General features: G+C 37.1%; 1 protein-coding gene across 1 annotated transcript; it reads right to left on the minus strand.

Moving 5' to 3' along the window:
* Positions 1 to 268: 268 nt before the first annotated feature.
* On the minus strand, positions 269 to 17,956 carry ythdf1 (YTH N6-methyladenosine RNA binding protein F1). The gene is made up of 6 exons (XM_053503860.1): positions 17,585 to 17,956; positions 17,018 to 17,042; positions 12,576 to 12,655; positions 9,419 to 11,050; positions 2,019 to 2,063; positions 269 to 1,861 (listed from the first exon to the last, which is right to left on the minus strand). Exons 1-6 carry the CDS (start codon positions 17,609 to 17,611, stop codon positions 1,835 to 1,837), a joined length of 1,836 nt encoding a protein of 611 aa, XP_053359835.1. The 5' UTR covers positions 17,612 to 17,956; the 3' UTR covers positions 269 to 1,834.
* Between the last annotated feature and the right edge of the window lie 2,300 nt (positions 17,957 to 20,256).

Raw genomic sequence — 20,256 nt, forward strand, 5'->3', positions numbered from 1 at the left:
TACTGAAAGGCTAATGGAACATTTTCTCTTCCTTATGGGTCAGAGTAATGCTCTTCTAGTCTAACAGATACAGCATTAAAATTCCCTTTACATTATGCTTAACGACTTCATGGCTGCTTTGGGGAAAAAGCATTTACACAGCATTTTAAAGATGCACACTAATTAGTTCTGTACATGATCACATCATACATTTGACAGGAAGAGAGAAAAGAGCTGATGGAACTCTTACAAATGGCAAATCAGTAAAAACAAGACCTTCAAACACAAGTTACAACATATAGTATTATTTTAATAATGACCATGATCAAATCTAAGAACGTGATAGATAGTGACCTTCCATACAATGCATATTCATTTCAGGGGTGACTAAAATGTTCGCCTTGTAATTTTTTTAGTATTTCATATATTCTCATAAATCATTTGTTATATGATTATATAAATCTCAATTCCTCACATGATAGACTCCCTCTTTCACACACAAACACACGCACAACAGCAAGCAGGTCCTAAAAAAAATCACGCACAGAAACCGTATACTCTTTTTGTTTCATTTTTTTTCTACTTTTTAACAGTAAATCAGTAACATTAATTTTTCAGGTTACACATTTGAGGCGTTCTCAGTTATTATATGCTCCTACATTAAAGCTTAGCATTATACTCAGAATGAGGGGAAGAAAAGATCAATAAACTGAACTCTGTTAAGAAAGGATGAGAAACAAACATACTGGAAGTGATGCACCTAGATTGATTTCAGTAAGCAGTGAATGCTACATTTCTCTTAAATTGGCTTGAGCAAAGAAATAACATCCTCTGCTGGACATCAGTGGAACAGTACAGTGTTCAGAATGCTGCTTTCGAACCATTAGCAGAGTAAAACAAATCATAGCACTTGGCTCAGAACCATAACTCAGACAATATTTTTTCTTCTTCACTTCAGCCAGTGATGATGTTGACTTCCCTTGGGTTGAGGGTGCACGGGATGTCTTTTCCCTGATTATGCTGTTGAGGTATAGTACAGCAAATTTTAAACGGTTTTGATGACAAAATAGCTTTAAAATGTTAAGGCTCCGAGCATGTAAAATAAATGAAAAAGTCCTGTGACCAATATGACTTAAACACAAAAAATATATAAGCTGAGTGTTACATAATTCAAAAATATAGTTTTCTTTTACAGCAACATTATCATCATGTATCAAGACACATTTCTCTGTCCCTTTTTCCGCAGTGGCACACGCACTCCTCAGTCAACCCCTCTTAAATCCCTACAACCAACAACAAAAGATGCACATCTTGATTGTACAAAATTCAACTGGCCAAATACAGTGACTGATGCTGGGGAGGAGTCTACGGTGCTTCCAGATTAGTCTTTTCCTCACTTTACCAACCACCATGTCAACACATACTTACAAACACGCATCATGGGCTTTTAACAGTCACTGACTTACTTCGACTCTCACAGTCAGTGGCAGGTATAGTTTAAAAAAAAAAAAAAAGAAAGAAAAAAAAGTGCAGATAACTGTTGACCAAAGTCAGTTATGTAAGAAGGGAGGGGGGTGTGTAGAAACCAAACCAAATGACAACAACAAAAGAGACAAAGATGATCACGGTGCCATTATTTGATAGGCGCTAATTGATTTCATCTCCAACGGAGCTGGAACCAGAACCAGTAGGGCAGAGCCTTGAGTTTGAGGCTGGTCCAAGTTCCCAGATTTAAATAGACAACTGTTTATTTTTCTTTTTTTAAAATTTCTCCTTGTGTCCTGTGTTTAAATTTTATGTTCAAATGGTCAGTCCTAAAACAGTTGCTCAAGCTATTGGGATGAGGTGCAGTCTTCTATTGTTTACTTCGATTTTGGCGATCCTAGAAAGAAGGAAAAAAGATGGAATGTGTTCAAAAGTGATAGCTGCGATACGTTTCATTAGATCATGCCCCTTGCACCACATGACCAATACAAGATATCTGTATTGCAACAAGGAATGTCCCCACTCCCCTACAATCCCCAATTTAAACTGTTTACCTGATCCAGACGTGATCGATTCTGGGACGAAGCAGGTTCATAGTTCTGTCAATAAAGAGAAGAAGAAAGTGTAAATGCATTTTTAAGGTAATCATTTGGAAGCAACTCCACTTAATGCGACAGCAATTAAAACTAAAAAGAATAAAACGTTAAGACGCAATAAACATACAGGTTTAAAAGCAGTGAAGACTGCATTTCCTCAGGCACATGGATGCTACGTCACCAGCACTGTTCACATACACATCCATATCCTACTTGTGCCTCAGGAAGATGAAATGGCAGTCAAAACAATCCTGGCAGTCAGGTTCTATGTTCATCTGTAATTCTAAGTGATTTTATACCAAATATTCTGAAATGCATATTAGTCTCTTTCTGTTATTACGTTAAAATTAAGACAGGTCTCATATCAGACCCTAGTATTTACTGATCTGGAGGGTCAAAATGATCAAATCAAAGTCAAAGGGAATTTATACGTGTACAATACCACCACAGTTATAAAGGCAAAAACTTCCTTCATTTCTCTACAGGGTAGATGAAAATTAACTAGGCATTCAAAACACTGGCGTCCCCAGAACTCCTTCATTTGTTTAAAGATATAAAAATGGCTTGGAGCGGGTCAAGACTGTACAGGACATGTTGCAATAACTCCATTTTATTAATGTGCAGTGTTGTTACATTATTGTTTGTACAGTTCCTTAGACAGATAGGTTGCTTCTGCAAGCTGGCAGCAGGTTATATGTCTATTTTCAAGAATCAGGACTGTAGTGGGCTCTGAGCCACCTCAGCTGGGCTTGTCATTCATATACCTTCTTCAAAATGTCATGAATCAATTCAAAAACGAGTCTCATCTCCATACTGTGCTTCAAGTCTTCTGTAAATGTCAGTTTGTTTGTATGCCTTTATTCACCAGAAATTTCCTTAAGTTCCATTTGTCTTGAATATCAGCGAACGCGTTTAGGTGGGCTCACAAATGAAAAGTATGCAAAAGTCAAACACTAATAGGTTATAGTCAGCATTGAGACATCAGTAGATTGGTCAGTCTGGACGCTATATTTCTGTTAATATTATCCACCAATATTGCACTGTAATGAGCCAATACATTAGTCAGGGTGGAAGAAAAATAAATAAATCAGTAACCAGCATATTCATGTGTTGACAGAAATGTTTACTACCAACCTTTAGCGACAATGCAAGGCATCACCCAACTCACCGGGAGGGACAGAGACTCTTCTGTTGTTTCTTAGCATCATATTGTTTTATGTTGTTCTGTATTATTTTATTTATTTATTTTTTTCCATAATTCAGTTAACATTTTAACAAAACATGAAAGCAGTACCAAGGCTCTAAGGACATATCTTCTGGCAGAAGATTCTAGTCTCAATTTTAAAGATATGGAATTATAATTACATGTGTAAAATTCTTCAGCCAAATTATGGAAAGTTTGTCACTGTTGTAAGTTTGTAAAAGTTTATATATTTGCATACAAGTTACATTTATAATAAAGGAAAACAATGTCTTTTTTCGCTGCACTGTACTGAAATCTTTTATTGAAGTTTATACTTCTTCCTACTCCTTTTCGAACATATTCGTCTGCTTGTTTATTTAATAATATTTTTTTATATTAGTTCATGTTCAAAAAGTATTCAAATCAAAACCTTTGGAAACTTACTTTAAAACTCAGATACATCATTAAAGATTGCCAAATGGATTACAAGATAAATTATATTTCACACCATGTAAAGAAGACATGCAGTCTACAGTTGACTTAACACAGAAGGGAATACTGGGGATGTAAAAACTACATGCCAAAAATTAAACTTGTGTAAACTTGTGACCCTAAGGACATGTTTGGTAAATGAGCAAAGCACAACTGGCTAAGGGAGCTGATGCACTGAAACTTGCATAGTACTCCTTGTAGCAGGTCTGGATCAGGGTGGGATTACTAATGTTTATCTGAGACTGGGCCGAGACCACATAAAGGACCTTAGTTTGGTTATTTTGGTCCGAGTGTGACTGCCAAATTATCACTATTGATAATTTAAACCTTTTAAATATTAAATACCAACATCTGAATTTCTTAAAAATACAGCAAACTGCTTTAATATTGAGTAAATACTTATCTTCTTTTTCTGTTGAGTTTGGGGGCTGTTGGTGCAGTTTTGCCATTTACTGGACTTGAGTTTTGCATTAGACATGACATTTAAACAAATCAACCCAAGTTACACACCATTTCAGTGCTTATCAGATACTTTTGTGCTGTACTTAAAATCCTGTAAAATCAAAATATGAACCGAATCGAATTAACAGTCAACCTATGACTCCAGTGCCAATGGTAAAGTTGAGGATAAGAAAAATACATTTTAGACAACGGTATACTTCCCCTCTTGTGGCAAATGTTTGTGGAAGGGATGGTCCTGTTTCAGCATAACAACCTCACAAAGCAATGTTAATAAAGATATGGTTTTAGGAGGGGTCTGTACAGAGCCTCAGCAACACTAAACATCTGTGGGATGTACCGGAACATTGTGAGCAAGGTCTTCTCATCCGACATTGGTGCCTGACATCACAAATGCTCGCTTGACCTAAAGTCCCACAGCTATGTTATAAAATCCAATGGTACAGAACAGGACACCCTGATTTTTACTCAATGTTTACTTTCATTAGAACACCTGTACATTTGGGCTGTAGTGCAGCACAATGCATATCATAAAACTAGAGTTTCTGTTAATATTTACATTAAACCTCAGAAAGGGGAAAACAGTCTTTAAAGTTTATACAGAGAAACAAAAATACATCATGTGTAAGAAGGGTCTGCAGGCTATCTTGGACACACTTACCCAAACAGGACAGGCGAAGACTAAATGGCTAAAGACAAAGACTTGCTTCCATGTTTGTTACATGCAAACAGACACGGCAGCAATTACAGTTACAATTTGAGCCATTTTTCTCCAGCTTAATAAAGTACAAGAATTACCAGCATACTGAATAAATTGAAAATAAAATAAAGCAAAGAAATATTTATTACTTTAAAATATGACCGTTATTTCAAAGTAAAGGCATATACTATATAATTATATCATTTTATAGTGATGCATGGGTAGTTCATTTTCATATCCGCACATCGCACGACCCACCCAACATGCTCTAATACTGCAAATCAAGCACTGGTATTCACCGCCCAACCTGCCGAAAAGGGGGAAAAAAAGAAAAGAAAAAAAAACAACAACAAAAAAATACTTTATTCTCACTAAACCGATAAATGGGACAGAGAGCACACCAACAGCAGGTAATGAGAAAGAACTTTACTCTTTATGCCTTGCTTTCAAAAGAGGGATGATCTAATAAATACAGTATAGCTAGGAAAATGAAAAATAAAAGTAAGCCTCTAATAATAAATCTGGCTATGCATGCAATGTGTGTTTAATGACAAAGAGAGTGAAAGAAAGAGGGGAAAAAAGCAGATGTTTTTTAATATGCTTATGAATAAGTAGACCAACTCTGATTCTACTTGGTCAGTCATGGACCTCGCCTGCTATATTTTCTCTAAAGATCATAGAGATCTTTAGAGAAAATATGTCCCCCCCCCACATGTCACTTCTGTCAGCCATGTCCTGTTCTTGTTCATGGCTGACAGGAGTGAAAGCTAACATTGCCCTCTGCTGTTGTAGCTGATCCACTTGGTTTGCCCGTTACAATGTATGCTGGTTCAGGGTAAACAATAGGCAAAATACCGCATGCCTGGTGCAATTATAAAACTATATACAGTATATCTATATAAATAAAAGAAATGTTGTCTCTACATTCTTTAGAACTAGCTCCTTCATTGATATCCTTATGTTTCAAACATTGGAGGAGCCGAAAACCAGAAAAGTTTCTTTCTGTATGTCTGCCCAGCCAATTTTGTCACAGCAATGCGGCATAAATGAAATCAAAATGTTGAGTAGAAGGAACATTATGAACAGTTACAGGCCAAATTACATCACAGCAGAAATTATGAATATGGCACTTTTTCTCTTGAGGTGGTGGGCGTGTCAATACATGTCACTCAACAGAGTCAATCAACAAAATAGTTTACTGTAAATACAGAGTATATGCAGAAGACAGAGAAACCATCAAAATGCATCTAAAAGATGCCCAAACTCTCACAGAACAAAAACGATCACGAAACGCAAATACACTATCAAGCAAAACACCGTATTGGTGCTGATTTTATTCATTTGTTATAATATTTAAATAATATAAAATATAATATTTATTATTTATTTACTATTGTATTTATATAATTAAAAATATTGTATATATAGTGCAGAAAATGTGCCAAAAAAAGCTACTTTTTGGAGAGATGATTCTATACTGTATGTGCCACAAAAACTGCCATTTTTCAGCATTAGTGTCTTGCATCAAATATTATTAATTTAAAAGCAAATTATTCACATTTCGTTATGAGTACTAATACTAAACACATGACCTGTAAAAATTGTTGCCTTAAATTAAAGCATTCCGTGAATAAAGTATTATAAAAAATGGTGTTATATGATCCTAACTGAAAATTCACTTTTAACCACCAATACCATGTTTTGGCCTTATTTTTCCTGCGAGAAGTTAAAAACCAGTTTCTCTCATATGTTCTAATACCATGGCACTAATAAAAAGCAGGCTTAAAATATAAGTTTTAGAGTAAACATACAGTGGTGTGAAAAACTATTTGTTATTCTTTTGCATGTTTGTCACACTTAAATGTTTCTGCTCATCAAAAACCGTTAACTAATAGTCAAAGATAATATAATTGAACACAAAATGCATTTTTTAAATGAAGGTTTACGTTATTAAGGGAGAAAAAAAAACTCCAAATCTACATGGCCCGGTGTGAAAAAGTGATTGCCCCCCTTGTTAAAAAAATTACTTACCTGTGGTTTATCACACCTGAGTTCAATTTCTGTAGTTACCCCCAGGCCTGATTACTGCCACACCTGTTTCAATCAAAAAATCACTTAAATAGGAGCTACCTGACACAGAGAAGTAGACCAAAAGCACCTCAAAAGCTAGACATCATGCCAAGATCCAAAGAATTTCAGGAACAAATGTAATTGAGATCTATCAGTCTGGTAAAGGTTATAAAGCCATTTCTAAAGCTTTGGGACTCCAGCGAACCACAGTGAGAGCCATTATCCACAAATGGCAAAAACATAGAACAGTGGTGAACCTTCCCAGGAGTGGCCGGCCAACCAAAATTACCCCAAGAGCGCAGAGACAACTCATCCGAGAGGCCACAAAAGACCCCAGAACAACATCTAAAGAACTGCAGGCCTCACTTGCCTCAATTAAGGTCAGTGTTGACGACTTGAGAAAGAGACTGGGCAAAAACGGCCTGCATGGCAGATTTCCAATGCGGAAACCACTTTTAAGTAAAAAGAACATTAAGGCTCATCTCAATTTTGCTAAAAAACATCTCAATGATTGCCAAGACTTTTGGGAAAATACCTTGTGGACCGACGAGACAAAAGTTGAACTTTTTGGAAGGTGCGTGTCCCGTTACATCTGGCGTAAAAGTAACAGCATTTCAGAAAAAGAACATCATACCAACAGTAAAATATGGTGGTGGTAGTGTGATGGTCTGGGGTTGTTTTGCTGCTTCAGGACCTGGAAGGCTTGCTGTGATAGATGGAACCATGAATTCTACTGTCTACCAAAAAATCCTAAAGGAGAATGTCCAGCCATCTGTTCGTCAACTCAAGCTGAAGCGATCTTGGGTGCTGCAACAGGACAATGACCCAAAACACACCAGCAAATCCACCTCTGAATGGCTGAAGAAAAACAAAATGAAGACTTTGGAGTGGCCTAGTCAAAGTCCTAACCAGAATCCTATTGAGATGTTGTGGCATGACCTTAAAAAGGCGGTTCATGCTAGAAAACCCTCAAATAAAGCTGAATTACAACAATTCTGCAAAGATGAGTGGGCTAAAATTCCTCCAGAGCGCTGTAAAAGACTCGTTGCAAGTTATCGCAAACGCTTGATTGCAGTTATTGCTGCTAAGGGTGGCCCAACCAGTTATTAGGTTCAGGGGGCAATTACTTTTTCACACAGGGCCATGTAGGTTTGGATTTTTTTTCTCCCTAAATAATAATAACCATCATTTAAAAACTGCCTTTTGTGTTTACTTGTGTTATCTTTGACTAATAGTTAAATGTGTTTGATGATCAGAAACATTTTGTGTGACAAACATGCAAAAGAATAAGAAATCAGGAAGGGGGCAAATAGTTTTTCACACCACTGTAACTGCAGCAGTCCAAGATAAGGGCATGTAAAATACCCAAACTGAGAGCACATTGTTATACCCTAAAATCAATATGTTGAGTATGCTATGAAGTGAAGTGATGTAATGTAATGAACAGTTGTGTGCCGGATTTAATATTCTACTTTAAACAGGGACTGTATCTGGTTGAATCCGAAAGAAGTATAACTTAGCGTTAAGGCTTAAGCTAGTCAGCCTTATAAAAAAATATATATTTTGTTGTATTAATAAGTTAGGCAGAGAGTTCACCGCACAGAAAGACAGGCAGACATGTACATTGGCTTCAACATGAAATAATAATATCACAGATTACATTAAATCTGATCAGCTTATTTTTAGCTTTAACCTTTTCAGTACTTTATTATTTATTACAATATATGTTCTGATGACAAAATGCTGTTTTTGACTAGTTGGGGCAAAAAATGTTTCGGTGGCATCCTAAAACTGAAATTACCTATATGCCCATGCAATGTAAGCCAAGTCAAACATACACTGATAAATTTAATTTAAATTCATTAGATTTTATTTGAACTCAAAACATGCTCCAGTTACCCCTAAAGAAGGCAAGGATGCTGCATCAGCATATCTTTCAAGCAGGAAAATTGAAGAGAAATTACTAAACAAGAGATAAGGGGAAGTGTCTATTAATCTCAGAGTTCAACACCTGTGTACAGAGTTCAAAACACCTCTTCCAGTCATTCATTCATAATTTGTATATCTGAGTGATAATCCATAGGAGTACTTCTATGCTTAAATGCTAAAAAAAAAAAAAAAAAAAAACTATGGTTTGCAGGTTTACAAAAAATAAAAATGGAAAATGATATTATAGTGGTCATACATAATTTATGCTATCTGTTTATTAGTTCATGATTTCCCACATGAAAATAAAAACATTATGTCGTAAAAACAATATTTTCCAAACTGTTTTAAGTGTAGATTGTTATATAGCTGTGCTCCTCAAGTTAATTAGAATTTAGACAATACTAAATAAAACCATCCATAATGTACAGCATGTACTTTTACACATTTTAAGCTTTAAGAAAAACTACTATGGCAGGTGGCATATAGAAGAACCCAAAATTAAGACAAATCATAACAATGCATTACCTTTCTCACCACCTCTTCCTCCTCCTGTCTTTTCTCATAGTGTGAGAAATCATCAAAGATGGATGTGGTGTGCTTGTAGGTGGCGATGATCTTCAGCACCTGCTTGGCCTTCTCCAGTGGTACCTCCTGGGTGTCACGTGAGTTGGTCACAGGTTTGTTGTCATTGTTCTCCAGACGGATATGGCGCAGCTGGCTGTTGGGCACATCCTTGACAAAGAGCCAGTCCACGTCAAATTTGCCCTTCCACTTGTCCTGTGCCCAGACACCGGCACTAGTGCCGTAGTCTACTGGTGAGCGCATCTCAGCCACGCCACAGAAGTGCCCACTGCCATTTACACTAAACAGCAGGTAGACAGGGCCCCGGCCATTGAGGGCACGGAATGCTGCGTCCAGCCTCTTATTGCCATGCTCTGTGCTGCACCAGATGGAGTACTTGATTGAACGGTGAATGTCATCTTCTGAGTAGCTCTTGATGATGAAAACACGGCCATGCTTTAGATTCCAGTCAAAATCCTTCGGGTTGTAGCTATGCGATGCACGCAGCTTCTCCAGCAATGGGTGAGGGTCACCTGGGCCCATGCCAGAGTTAGAACTAGTGCCCATCACTCCTCCTCCTCCACCATTGCCCAATCCACCACCACTGGAAGGACCAGCGCTATCCAAGCTGCCCCCTCCACCATAAACTGGGTTCCGGTTACGTGGTGCTATCCACCGCGTCTGAGGGGGTGGAGCCGGTGTATGATTCTGATAGGGTTGAGGAGGAGCAGGAGGAGGCGGAGCCTGCAGAGCCATATGCTGTGCCAGAGACTGGGCAGAGGGCATGGGAGGCTGAGGGTGAGGGGGCAAGTGACCATGTGAGAGAGAAGGAGGCTGCTGTTGCTGCTGCTGTGGAGGCATAGGTGATGCCACTTTGATCCCCTTGTTGTCCCAGGTGCCAATGTCCATATTGTGTTTGATGGGTGGTGGTGGCGGCGCAACTCCTGCCACAGGCATCCCAGCTTTGCTTTTAACTTTCAACTGCTGTGCTTTGGCAGGCTTACTTGCAATGGCTGCCCAAGAGGTGGGTTTCGGGGCAGGCATGCCCACGGGGGTTCCACCATTGCCAGTGGCTACTGCACCACTGGCACCAATGACCGAACCTACAGTCTTGACAGCCGAGCCAGTACCAGTAACAACGTCACCTCCGATCTTCAGTCCCAGCATGCCCTGCTCTAGACTGTTCATACCTGGTGCCTTGTTCAAGGTGTCATTGTGAAATCCTGTCTGCCCATCAGGGACAAGTGTGCCACCCAGAGAGCTGGGCGGGTAACTATAGCTGCCCCCATAGGCTGAGCTTTGAGTCTGCTGGCCCTGAGAGCCACTGGTACCCCAGGCTGAGAAGGCAGGATTCTCTGGGAAAAAGTTAAACCGGTGGGGGTAGATGCTACTTCCCAATCCCCCTGGCTGTCCAAATACAGTGTCGTGCATGAAATGGTGGTCACCATTGCTGAGCGGAGCATAGGGAGCAAGATAAGGGATTGGAGGGTCGCCACCAGTTGACCAGGGAGCCTCACTAAGGGGGTAGGGGAACCCAATGGATGGCGCATAGTAGCTTGATAAGTAAGGGTCAGTCATGGATTGGTAGCTGTTGTTCTGGAATGCAAAAATGATGTGGTTTGAATTTTGTAATAATATTGATAACATACTCAAGGTAGGAGGTCATTGAAACAACAACAAGAAAAGAAAAGAAATCATCAAAATATAAGATAACTAGATGAAAAAACTTTTTAGCTGCTTCTCAGGAGTAGGGTTGGGTATCGTTTTTTTTTTCGATACCGGTGCCAAATCAATACTTTTAAATCGGTACCGGTGCCAAAACAGTGCCTGAACCAATACTTTACAAAAGCCACAAAATGATGGTGGATGACTCAAGAATAAATTTTTATTGAACAAAAAATGTAATGCTTAAAATTAAACAATATATTAAAAGTTTAAAGTATATATAAATATATAAGTACTGTTGTAGTACTACTAGTACTAGCTGGAAAGCCATAATTATAAACAGAATCCATTTTACATAAGTATTTTACAAATCATTTGACCATTTGTTAGCATGAATGCAAGATTTGCATTTTGCGATTAACATTACATTAGCCCCCATGACTGGGACTGGGGTCGCCCAAACTGATAGTGCCAGCTGCTGTTCGCAAGCTGTGAATCACTTTGCACCCCTCTGCTTTTAAGTTTATTCCGTGTGCCCTCAAATGTTTCATTAAATTTTTTATTAGATTTGACGTGTTACCCCTTTTACACCCAACTACTGTAAAACATTTGCTGCACGTCGCCGTGTAGGAATCCTTTCTTGTGAAATATAGCCACACTTTCGACCACTTAGTTTTAGGCATTTTAACAAAAGTTGTTTAATTAAGCAAGCTAAGATAGCAGTAGACCACCTGCTGCCGTCAGAGCAAGTGTAACGTTAGTTGCTGCATTCACGTGAATCTCGGATGGTCTCTCATTTCCTGATAATTTGTGCTTTTAATTTTTAATCTAATCTAATAAACTTTTAATCTACAAATAAAATGGACAGTAATATTACCGCAACAATGTTTTGGATTTGTATTATCAAAGCTTTCCGAAGTTCTCAAGATTTTTCTGATTAAGGAAATAAGTAATTTTTTCGATCATTTCTGACACCCGATGAATGCAGTATTAAAATTTTACTAGCAATCACGTGTGTTGATGAATCGGACACTTATTACAACTGTGACATCATAGCCCCAGTGAAAAAATATTTCAATCGACAGTTCAGGCATTTAAGTGGTGCCGAAATAAGGCACTAAAATTCGCGTTCTGTTTCAGTTTGGTACATACCGGTTATATAGGTACAAATGCTGTATTGGCACCGGTTTTCGGTACCCAACCATACTCAGGAGTTGTTGATAAAATAATAAATCACAGTTTCTTTAAGACACAGTTTTTCACAAGAAAGTGTGCCTTACAAACATGTTGAAAAAACTAACAATGGTTAACCCTAGGGAATTTTTAAATTAACTTTCATCAAGATATGCATGTAGTACAGTATAGTGACTTTCCTAAATAAATCTTTTGGTACCAAAAAAAAAAAAAAAAAAAAAAGGAAAAAGAGAAGCATACACCCACATACAAATTTTCTCACCGGATTAGACTGGCCAGTGAGGTATGGTTCAAAGTCGTTGTCATGGACCGTTTCCTTTTGGTGGAGTGAGCCATTTTGCACTAAAACACAAATAATTTTTTTTTTTTAAATGAGCCAAAAGACAGACAGAAAGAAAAAGTGTCACAAACACACCTAATGCATTCCGACAACATATGTGATCTTACAGCCCATAAAGACAGAGTTTATTTCAGAGTTATGGGGGATTTTAGAGGTTGCTATTATTAAATATTGTTGTTAATTCTGTTAGTGTTACAATTGGTGCTATACTTTCTGCTATGTTAATGCTATTCTTATTGTGTTCCTAACACATTAATAATGTAACATTAATTTGAACTGTTGTGTATATTTAAACATTTTTTATATGCTGCTGTTGAATTTTTTTGGGAGGGTCCAGCATCCAATTCATTTTCTACAAAACTAGTTTACTCGTAGTCCACTCAAGAAAGATAACCAAAGTTATCCAAAAAGTTATTTACAGCCAATATGTTTTAACCTTTGTATTAAAGGAGTACAGCTTCAGCCTACACCATGCATGCAATTCCAAACTTCTATGGATTAAAAAGGTAAATAAACCATTATGAGAATAAAACCAGATGGACTTGCAAAACTATCCTCTTTTACTATTGATGCTTGGATACATGTTGCTAGCAAGAACCATATGACTGCAGATAAACCAGCAAACTGTCAAACATATAGTAATGTTAGTAATATGAACAGTCTTACTGAACTGATGGGATAAACAAAATAGTTGCTGACTATTGTTTATAGCCACTTTGCATTTACTGAACAAATACCATGTCTTTAACCTTACTCAGTATAAACAGCTCTAATGTCATGCAACATATTTGCAAGTAGCAGAAGGCCATTCAAATCAATATCAATCTCTATTTGCCAGTGATGCATGGTGATACTCTGAATGCCCTTTCAAATGCTTTAAATGGCTTAAAACCAAAGCCTGTATTCCAAAGGGTTTAGAAGCTAAAAAGGTTACTAATAATTTAGCAGTTTTGCATTTATTAGGATATTTAGTCTGGGATTATACTTGCACTTACATTTGCTCATGCAAGATAGAAGTCTTATGTATCCTGATTTCTTTTATTTTTTGCATCAATTGTGCATACATTAGCATGAAATGTGCTTGGTCGAGTAACAGTAAACAGTAGATGCAGTACAGAATGATGAACAAGATATCAGAGACAATGTTGACTAAATAATGTCATGTAGGAGGGGTGTTCAAGTCAAATTAGGACATATGATTTGTGCTGAACAGAACACAGTTATCAGACTAAAACTACCTTTATTTCTATATAATTCCCTGCTACACTAATACACTTATCCCAGCGTTCCACTAGTGTATGGATTCAACAAGTGTAGAAAGTTTTCGTGGTACGCCAGAGACATATTTGCTTCATGTCCAAAATGCTGACCCAAAGGAACAAAACATGAAATGAAAAAAAAAAAAAAACGCGAAAATAGCTTGGAGCAATATCAGTACTGTACTGTAGGGTACAGCAGAGTTCCTAATGTGCAAGTGGTGATCATAAACAACTGTTCGCACAGACAGATGCATCTCTTCCGCAAGTTGGAGCCAAGTTACCTGGCGGTTTTTAAAGATCTGGCATTCCACTCACTAAATGTTCACAGGAAAAGCTACAGTGGCCTTTAAAACCACCTCAGTCGGCATTGCCATACACCGACGTACAGCGCTCATTTAAATGTAAAGAGTCTAACCACTATTCTGTGCTTGAATGTTACCGTAAATGTCAACCGGTTTTAGGCCTTCATTAATGAGAAACTTTTTCACAAAGTCCTGGTTTGATTTAAACACAACCCTCGAATTTGCTGTGTTTAAATATTTGCGGCATTCTGCATTACTGTTAGTGAATTTTAAATATGTCTTTTGCAAGTTTCAAATCTACTGAAAGCCAATGTTCTGAAATGTTATAAGCAGAAATGAACAGCTTAACCTTATGTGCAAATGTGGATCACTAAATATATGGCATTAAATTGCTTAACATTTTACCAGTCTATATAGCAAAATGGTACAGCCTCCCTGAAAAAGATTTTAGAGCCTTCTTCGAGTCACAGATTGCAAACACACCTTACTATAGCTTAGGACAGACATTTCAACTGCATTTCATAGTGGCAAGAGTTTTACGTTAATGAAATTGAAATGCAATGCAACCATTGAATTCTGAAATGAATTGAGCCTTTAAAAATTTAAACGTTTGATTTCTTTTCCATTTGGTATATTCATATACTGTAAGAAGAAAAGTCTTTTTTTACCGAAAAATTACTGGGCTATTTGGATTGAATTTGGATAGATTTTTTTTCTACAGGTGGGTAAAACAGCCTTTCCATATGGAAACATTAAGTCCAAAAGTCTATTTTTTTTATTGACACAAATAACTAGGACGGGTCAAACAATAAAGAAAAACATATGAGATGACGACCCCTTAGAGTCTAGTAGATCTTCCCCCTTGCGTGTTAGCAAGAACCTGTTAAACTTCCGACAATGAAGCATTAAAGCATAAAAAAAAATGCTTTCAAATTAAAATTTCTATTTATCAACTGAGGACACATCCTGGGATTCACCAAGTAACAAATCAACATGGCTGCTTACAGCCACACCAGTAAACCATGTAGCACATTAAATTTCTTTTTCTGTACATGCAAAAAACATGTTTAAAAAAAATCTATAACCCTGACCGTAATGTTGACTGTTCTGAGCCGATAAATGAACACCACATGACATTTAGCTGGTTACTTTGTTGCTAATAAAAGACAAAAATATAGGCGTCTGTTATTTTTTTTCTTGCCACTTTGCAGCTCAAACGTGCAATGGTCTAAAATGATGTAATTGAATTTTAGAATACTTATTAATTAAAAAGCTTTTCCACAAAAACCATGCAAATAGTCCACCAAACTATCATTTAAGGAATGATGCACAGACAGCTTCCTACTCTTAACATGTGATAAACTTCTAACATAAAAAAAATCTCTGCATTACCAATCTGTGCATTTTAAAGCCCTTACCTACTATACATCGTCATTTATACCTCATAGACAGTTAAATGTTCAGCCCACTGTGCAATAAAAATATATGCAATATTGATATGCGCAATACTGTGCAATATTTCTAATGTTTATTAGATATGACCTTTTTTGTGTGTGTGTTTTGTGTTGTCGTCTCTGAAAGCTTCTGTCACCAAAACAAATTCCTTTTATGTTCAAACATATCTGGGAATAAAGCTCATTCTGATTCGGACTTATATCTTTGAGCCGGTTCACTAAGAAGGCAATGTCAATGGAGTAAGTGTTTACAGGGACATGAGTCATCTGAAACAATATGCATTGCATATTTGTTTGTGATTACAAATTCATCACAGTGATTCTGTGACTAGAAGACTTGATGAAATGCTGAATGAACTACCAGTTGGTTAATGGATATGAGTAACACATTACACACGAGTTGCGGCATAAAAATAACATGCCTGCCCAGGTTAAATTTAAATAGCAAAACCTGCAATATGGATAATGGTGATGATTACTATTATGATTAACTTGTGAAAATAACTTCCTTAAACCCTGTAATAATACTTTCTTTATAGTTTGATATACTATCTTGACTTATTATAATAGTGCACTCAGGTTTATACTCAGTGACCGTTACACACAGCTGTGATAGTGTTAGTTTAGATGTGAAGCAGGAATTTTGTTCAGATTTTTCATGAGCACATAATCATCTCTGGGCTGAGAAAACACTTGTACCAATTTAAAACATACTGAGATGCCACTACCGTGTGCATCCCTCCAGCTGATAATAGACAAGCGTACATAGTAGTACATAACAGACTAACGTGATACTGTAACTGTAGACCTCGAGATTTGGAATAGGTTTGACCTGACAAAATGGCCAATTAGTGTAAATGCCAGTTAGGGGCAGTGGTGGCTCAAACGCTTAAGGCCCTGGGTTACTTATTGGAAGATTTGGGGGTGTCAAGCCCCAGTACTGCCAAGTTGAACCTGTTGGGCCCATGAGCAAGAATTTTAACCCTATCTGCTAGAGGGGCACTAACTCCAACTTCCTAACTGTGATATACAAGAAAAAACATAAATGTGGACGTGCTGTAAAATACAGGCATCTTAATCTTAGGTGGCAAAGTAGAATTGTGCATGCTTGCTTCAATCAAACTAACAAGGGGTTATAAGTGGTATGAGTACACCTGAAAGCATTCACGATACAGGCAATGTTTAATGCCGCTATTACAACCACGAAAAACGTCTTATTTGACGAGCAGACCTAACGGCGTCGATGATGTTTGGCCTGGTAACCGGAGCTGGCGTCGTTCACTACACTTTGCTACACTGACCAGGGAAATACGTGAGAGTTGCTTTTAACGCCAACCGTTTTCACTTACCTTTAGCATCTTGTCCTTTTGATGTCTTGAGGTTCCGTCGGCGCAGACAACATGGGAGAGATGCGGGAAGACAAACACATCAGGTTAAATCAAATAAACATAGCACACAACCATGCAGCTGGCTATATCGTTAGAAGCGAATCATTTGCAGTGCTTGCTAACTAGCCGTTCAAAATTAGTCAAACACTAAGTTGCTAATACCGTAACCAAAAAAACAGTATAGGTTAGCTCGGTTAGCTAGTTTGCTGCAAATTAAGTTCAGTTATGTGTGTCTCACTCAGGAGCCTTCTACTGACAGTTTCTTAAAAAACTGATGGAAACGATGCAGCAAACTTGGCATTTCCCCGCGGTCAGGTTTATAAGAGCAAGAAGCAAGCTATGTAGCTAAGTAGCGAGCAGCACATCCGCAGTAGCCATTAGCCAGCGCTTAGACTGGAAAGCAGTACATTCCCGGTTTCTGCTCCGAGGTCCAAGCCAAGGCCTTAGGCTTTACCTGCGCTCAGAGCTAGCAACTGTGGACATTAAGCAGATATCCCTCCGGCTAATGTATCTAATAGTAAGGCCTACCTGAGGATCAATACTGGTAGTAGACATAATTCATCAACCGACTCTCTATAATCACAAACAGTCTGTTTTTTTTCTTTTCAGCGTTATTCCGAATCGGTGTTTCCTTGCTCGGCTCCTGGCGCTGTTAGCTGCTGTAACGTTATTTTTCTCGGCACAAATCCTCAGTAAGTTCCACCGCCAGATTCTACCAAACACAAACACCTGAATGTAAAATATTCCGGTCCGGATGGTGTCTGTAGTTACTATAAAGTCCACGTTTTAAATTTTAGTCCAATTCCGTTTCGCGGCGTGTTCTTTTAAGATTTTTTTCCCTACACTTTCCAGCCTTGAGTTATTGTGCAGTCCTGTTCACTTCCCCCAGCTCCATCCGGGACCTGCTCAAAGCGGAATGACGTCACACACATACCGGGAGCTTTACTTCTTAAAAAAAAAAATTATATATATATATATATATATATTTTTTTTTTCTACTATTTTTTTCACACTATAATTAATATATGTGGTAATTCATGTAAAAATTATAAATTGTAACCGTACTTCCTGAAATACTCCGAAAAGGTAAATCTATTTCCTATAATACTAGGAAGTGACACAGCTTCCAGTAGGTTGATGACACAAATAACAGTAATGCATTTCGATGAGGCACCGATCACTCATTCAAAGGAAACAGTTTTTTAGGTGTGTGTGTGTGTGTGTGTGTGTCTTATATGTTATTTATACCATAGTATAATTTTATTATAATATATATAATATATTATATACATTTACTATTTTTCTTTTCCTGAATGGTGTATACATTTTTGGCTGACTCTGTATATATATATATATATATATATATATATATATATATATATACACACACATTTTTTTGTAAGATGTCCAGATGTGTAAGATGTGCTTTGACTGTATGTGAGGTACCAAACCCTGATAACAAATAATGAGCTGAGTGTCTGTGCTGTAAAGGTGGGTCTTTGGAAACCTGCAGAATTTTGAACAATTTTTCCAATTTACATTCACCTGGACAATATAAAGTATAGGCCTACTGATTTTTGTTTCATACACATTTCATACAAACTTAAATAGTTCTTTTAATTGTGTAAAGCTGCTTTGTGACAATGACAATTGTTAAAAGCGCTATACAAATAAAATTGAATTGAACAATTTGGAGAATTATCCTTCTTGTTAAATGACTGTTATTTAGAGTGTTTAGATAGGATGTAGAGAACTTGAGTGAATAGAATTTTTCCAGTGAAATCAGCAAAAACATCCATCTATCTTTAACCGCTTATCCAAAGTCGGGTCGCAGGGCAAAATCTGCAAAAACAAAAAAATATAAATGTAATTAAGAAATGTTAAGGTATATATATATATATATATATATATATATATATATATATATATATATATATATATATATATATATATATATATATATATATATATATATATATATATAATATATATATATATATAAATATATATATATACTATCTTAATAAAATTTTCTGAATTCAGTTCAGGTTGGTGGCATGGTGGCATAGTGGTTAACACTGTGGACTCACACCTTCAGGGTTGCGTGTTTGATACCTGCCTCGGGTGGGGATGTGGAGTTGGGTCCCCATGATTGGTGGGCTTCCCTAATGACATTTTAACTTATTCTAACATTCCTAACTTATCTTGCAGATAAGTTAATTGGTGTTCCCATATTGCCCGTAGGGCTTGTGTGTCGCCCACGATGGATTGACACTTTGTCTAATTGTGCCCTCGAAATGTGCCCCAAAGTCTCCTGGGATATTTTCCAGCAATCCACCTATGCTCCCAGCTATTAGCTGCTTATCATCCACTGTTTTCTTTATATAAATTAGATAGCAAGGTTGCATTTACCTAGCTGTCATTATAGGAGGCAAGCAACTGCTCGATTTCCAGCGGACTTATTTTTCATCAACAAACACAGACAAGCTTTAGCATAAAACCAAGTTCTGATCTTCTTTGTCCATCGGTTTCCTGATAGAAACATCTAAAACCAGCTCATTTTATACATATGTTTAAATTTAGCAATATTATATGAGATTTTTTTAATTTATAATGAAGATAAAATTCATTTGGTGGACTAGATTAGGACTTTTATCACACTCGTCCCAGTCTGTGGGGCTTATGTCTGACATCACTGCTAAACTGTGTAAGTGAACCATTCTAAAACTATAATTTACATTACTTATTCGCCCTGTAAATATCGACATGCATATTTATGTGCTTACATTAACAAATAAACATTTTAAATCTGTAAAAAATTTTTTTACAGATTTGTTTTAGCCTTTATATACCAGATCAGCATTTCCGTTGGTCAAAATATTTACTTTACATACACATTGTTTTTATTTGGTGGTTTTCTTTTAATCAAAATGCTTAGGGTAGCTTTCAGCAAACTTCTTACAATATGTTGCTTGAATTTTTGCATGGCAGGACTGGTTTAACTACATTAGATCTTTAGACTTTCTTTCTCAGACATCTTTTTATCAGTTTAGCCATAAATTCTTTGTGGAATTCAGATGGTTTTGTTTTGGCCACTCCTATACTTTTCCTTCTTTGTAATTTTGAAGGTATGCCTGTTATTATAGCTGTGTTGGAAGACTAAGTTGTAAGCATTTTTTTTATTTTCTGTCTTGTGCTAT

The sequence above is a fragment of the Clarias gariepinus genome, chromosome 9, assembly GCF_024256425.1.
Source record: "Clarias gariepinus isolate MV-2021 ecotype Netherlands chromosome 9, CGAR_prim_01v2, whole genome shotgun sequence".
Taxonomy (NCBI): Eukaryota; Metazoa; Chordata; class Actinopteri; order Siluriformes; family Clariidae; genus Clarias; species Clarias gariepinus.

Coding starts and splice junctions, on each gene's coding strand:
- ythdf1 (XM_053503860.1), bottom strand. CDS start 17,611: ATGTCTACTACCAGTATTGATCCTCAG. Junction 17,043..17,584: donor CTACCAGTATTGATCCTCAG/GTAGGCCTTACT, acceptor CGGAACCTCAAG/ACATCAAAAGGACAAGATGC. Junction 1,862..2,018: donor ATCGATCACGTCTGGATCAG/GTAAACAGTTTA, acceptor CCTTCTTTCTAG/GATCGCCAAAATCGAAGTAA.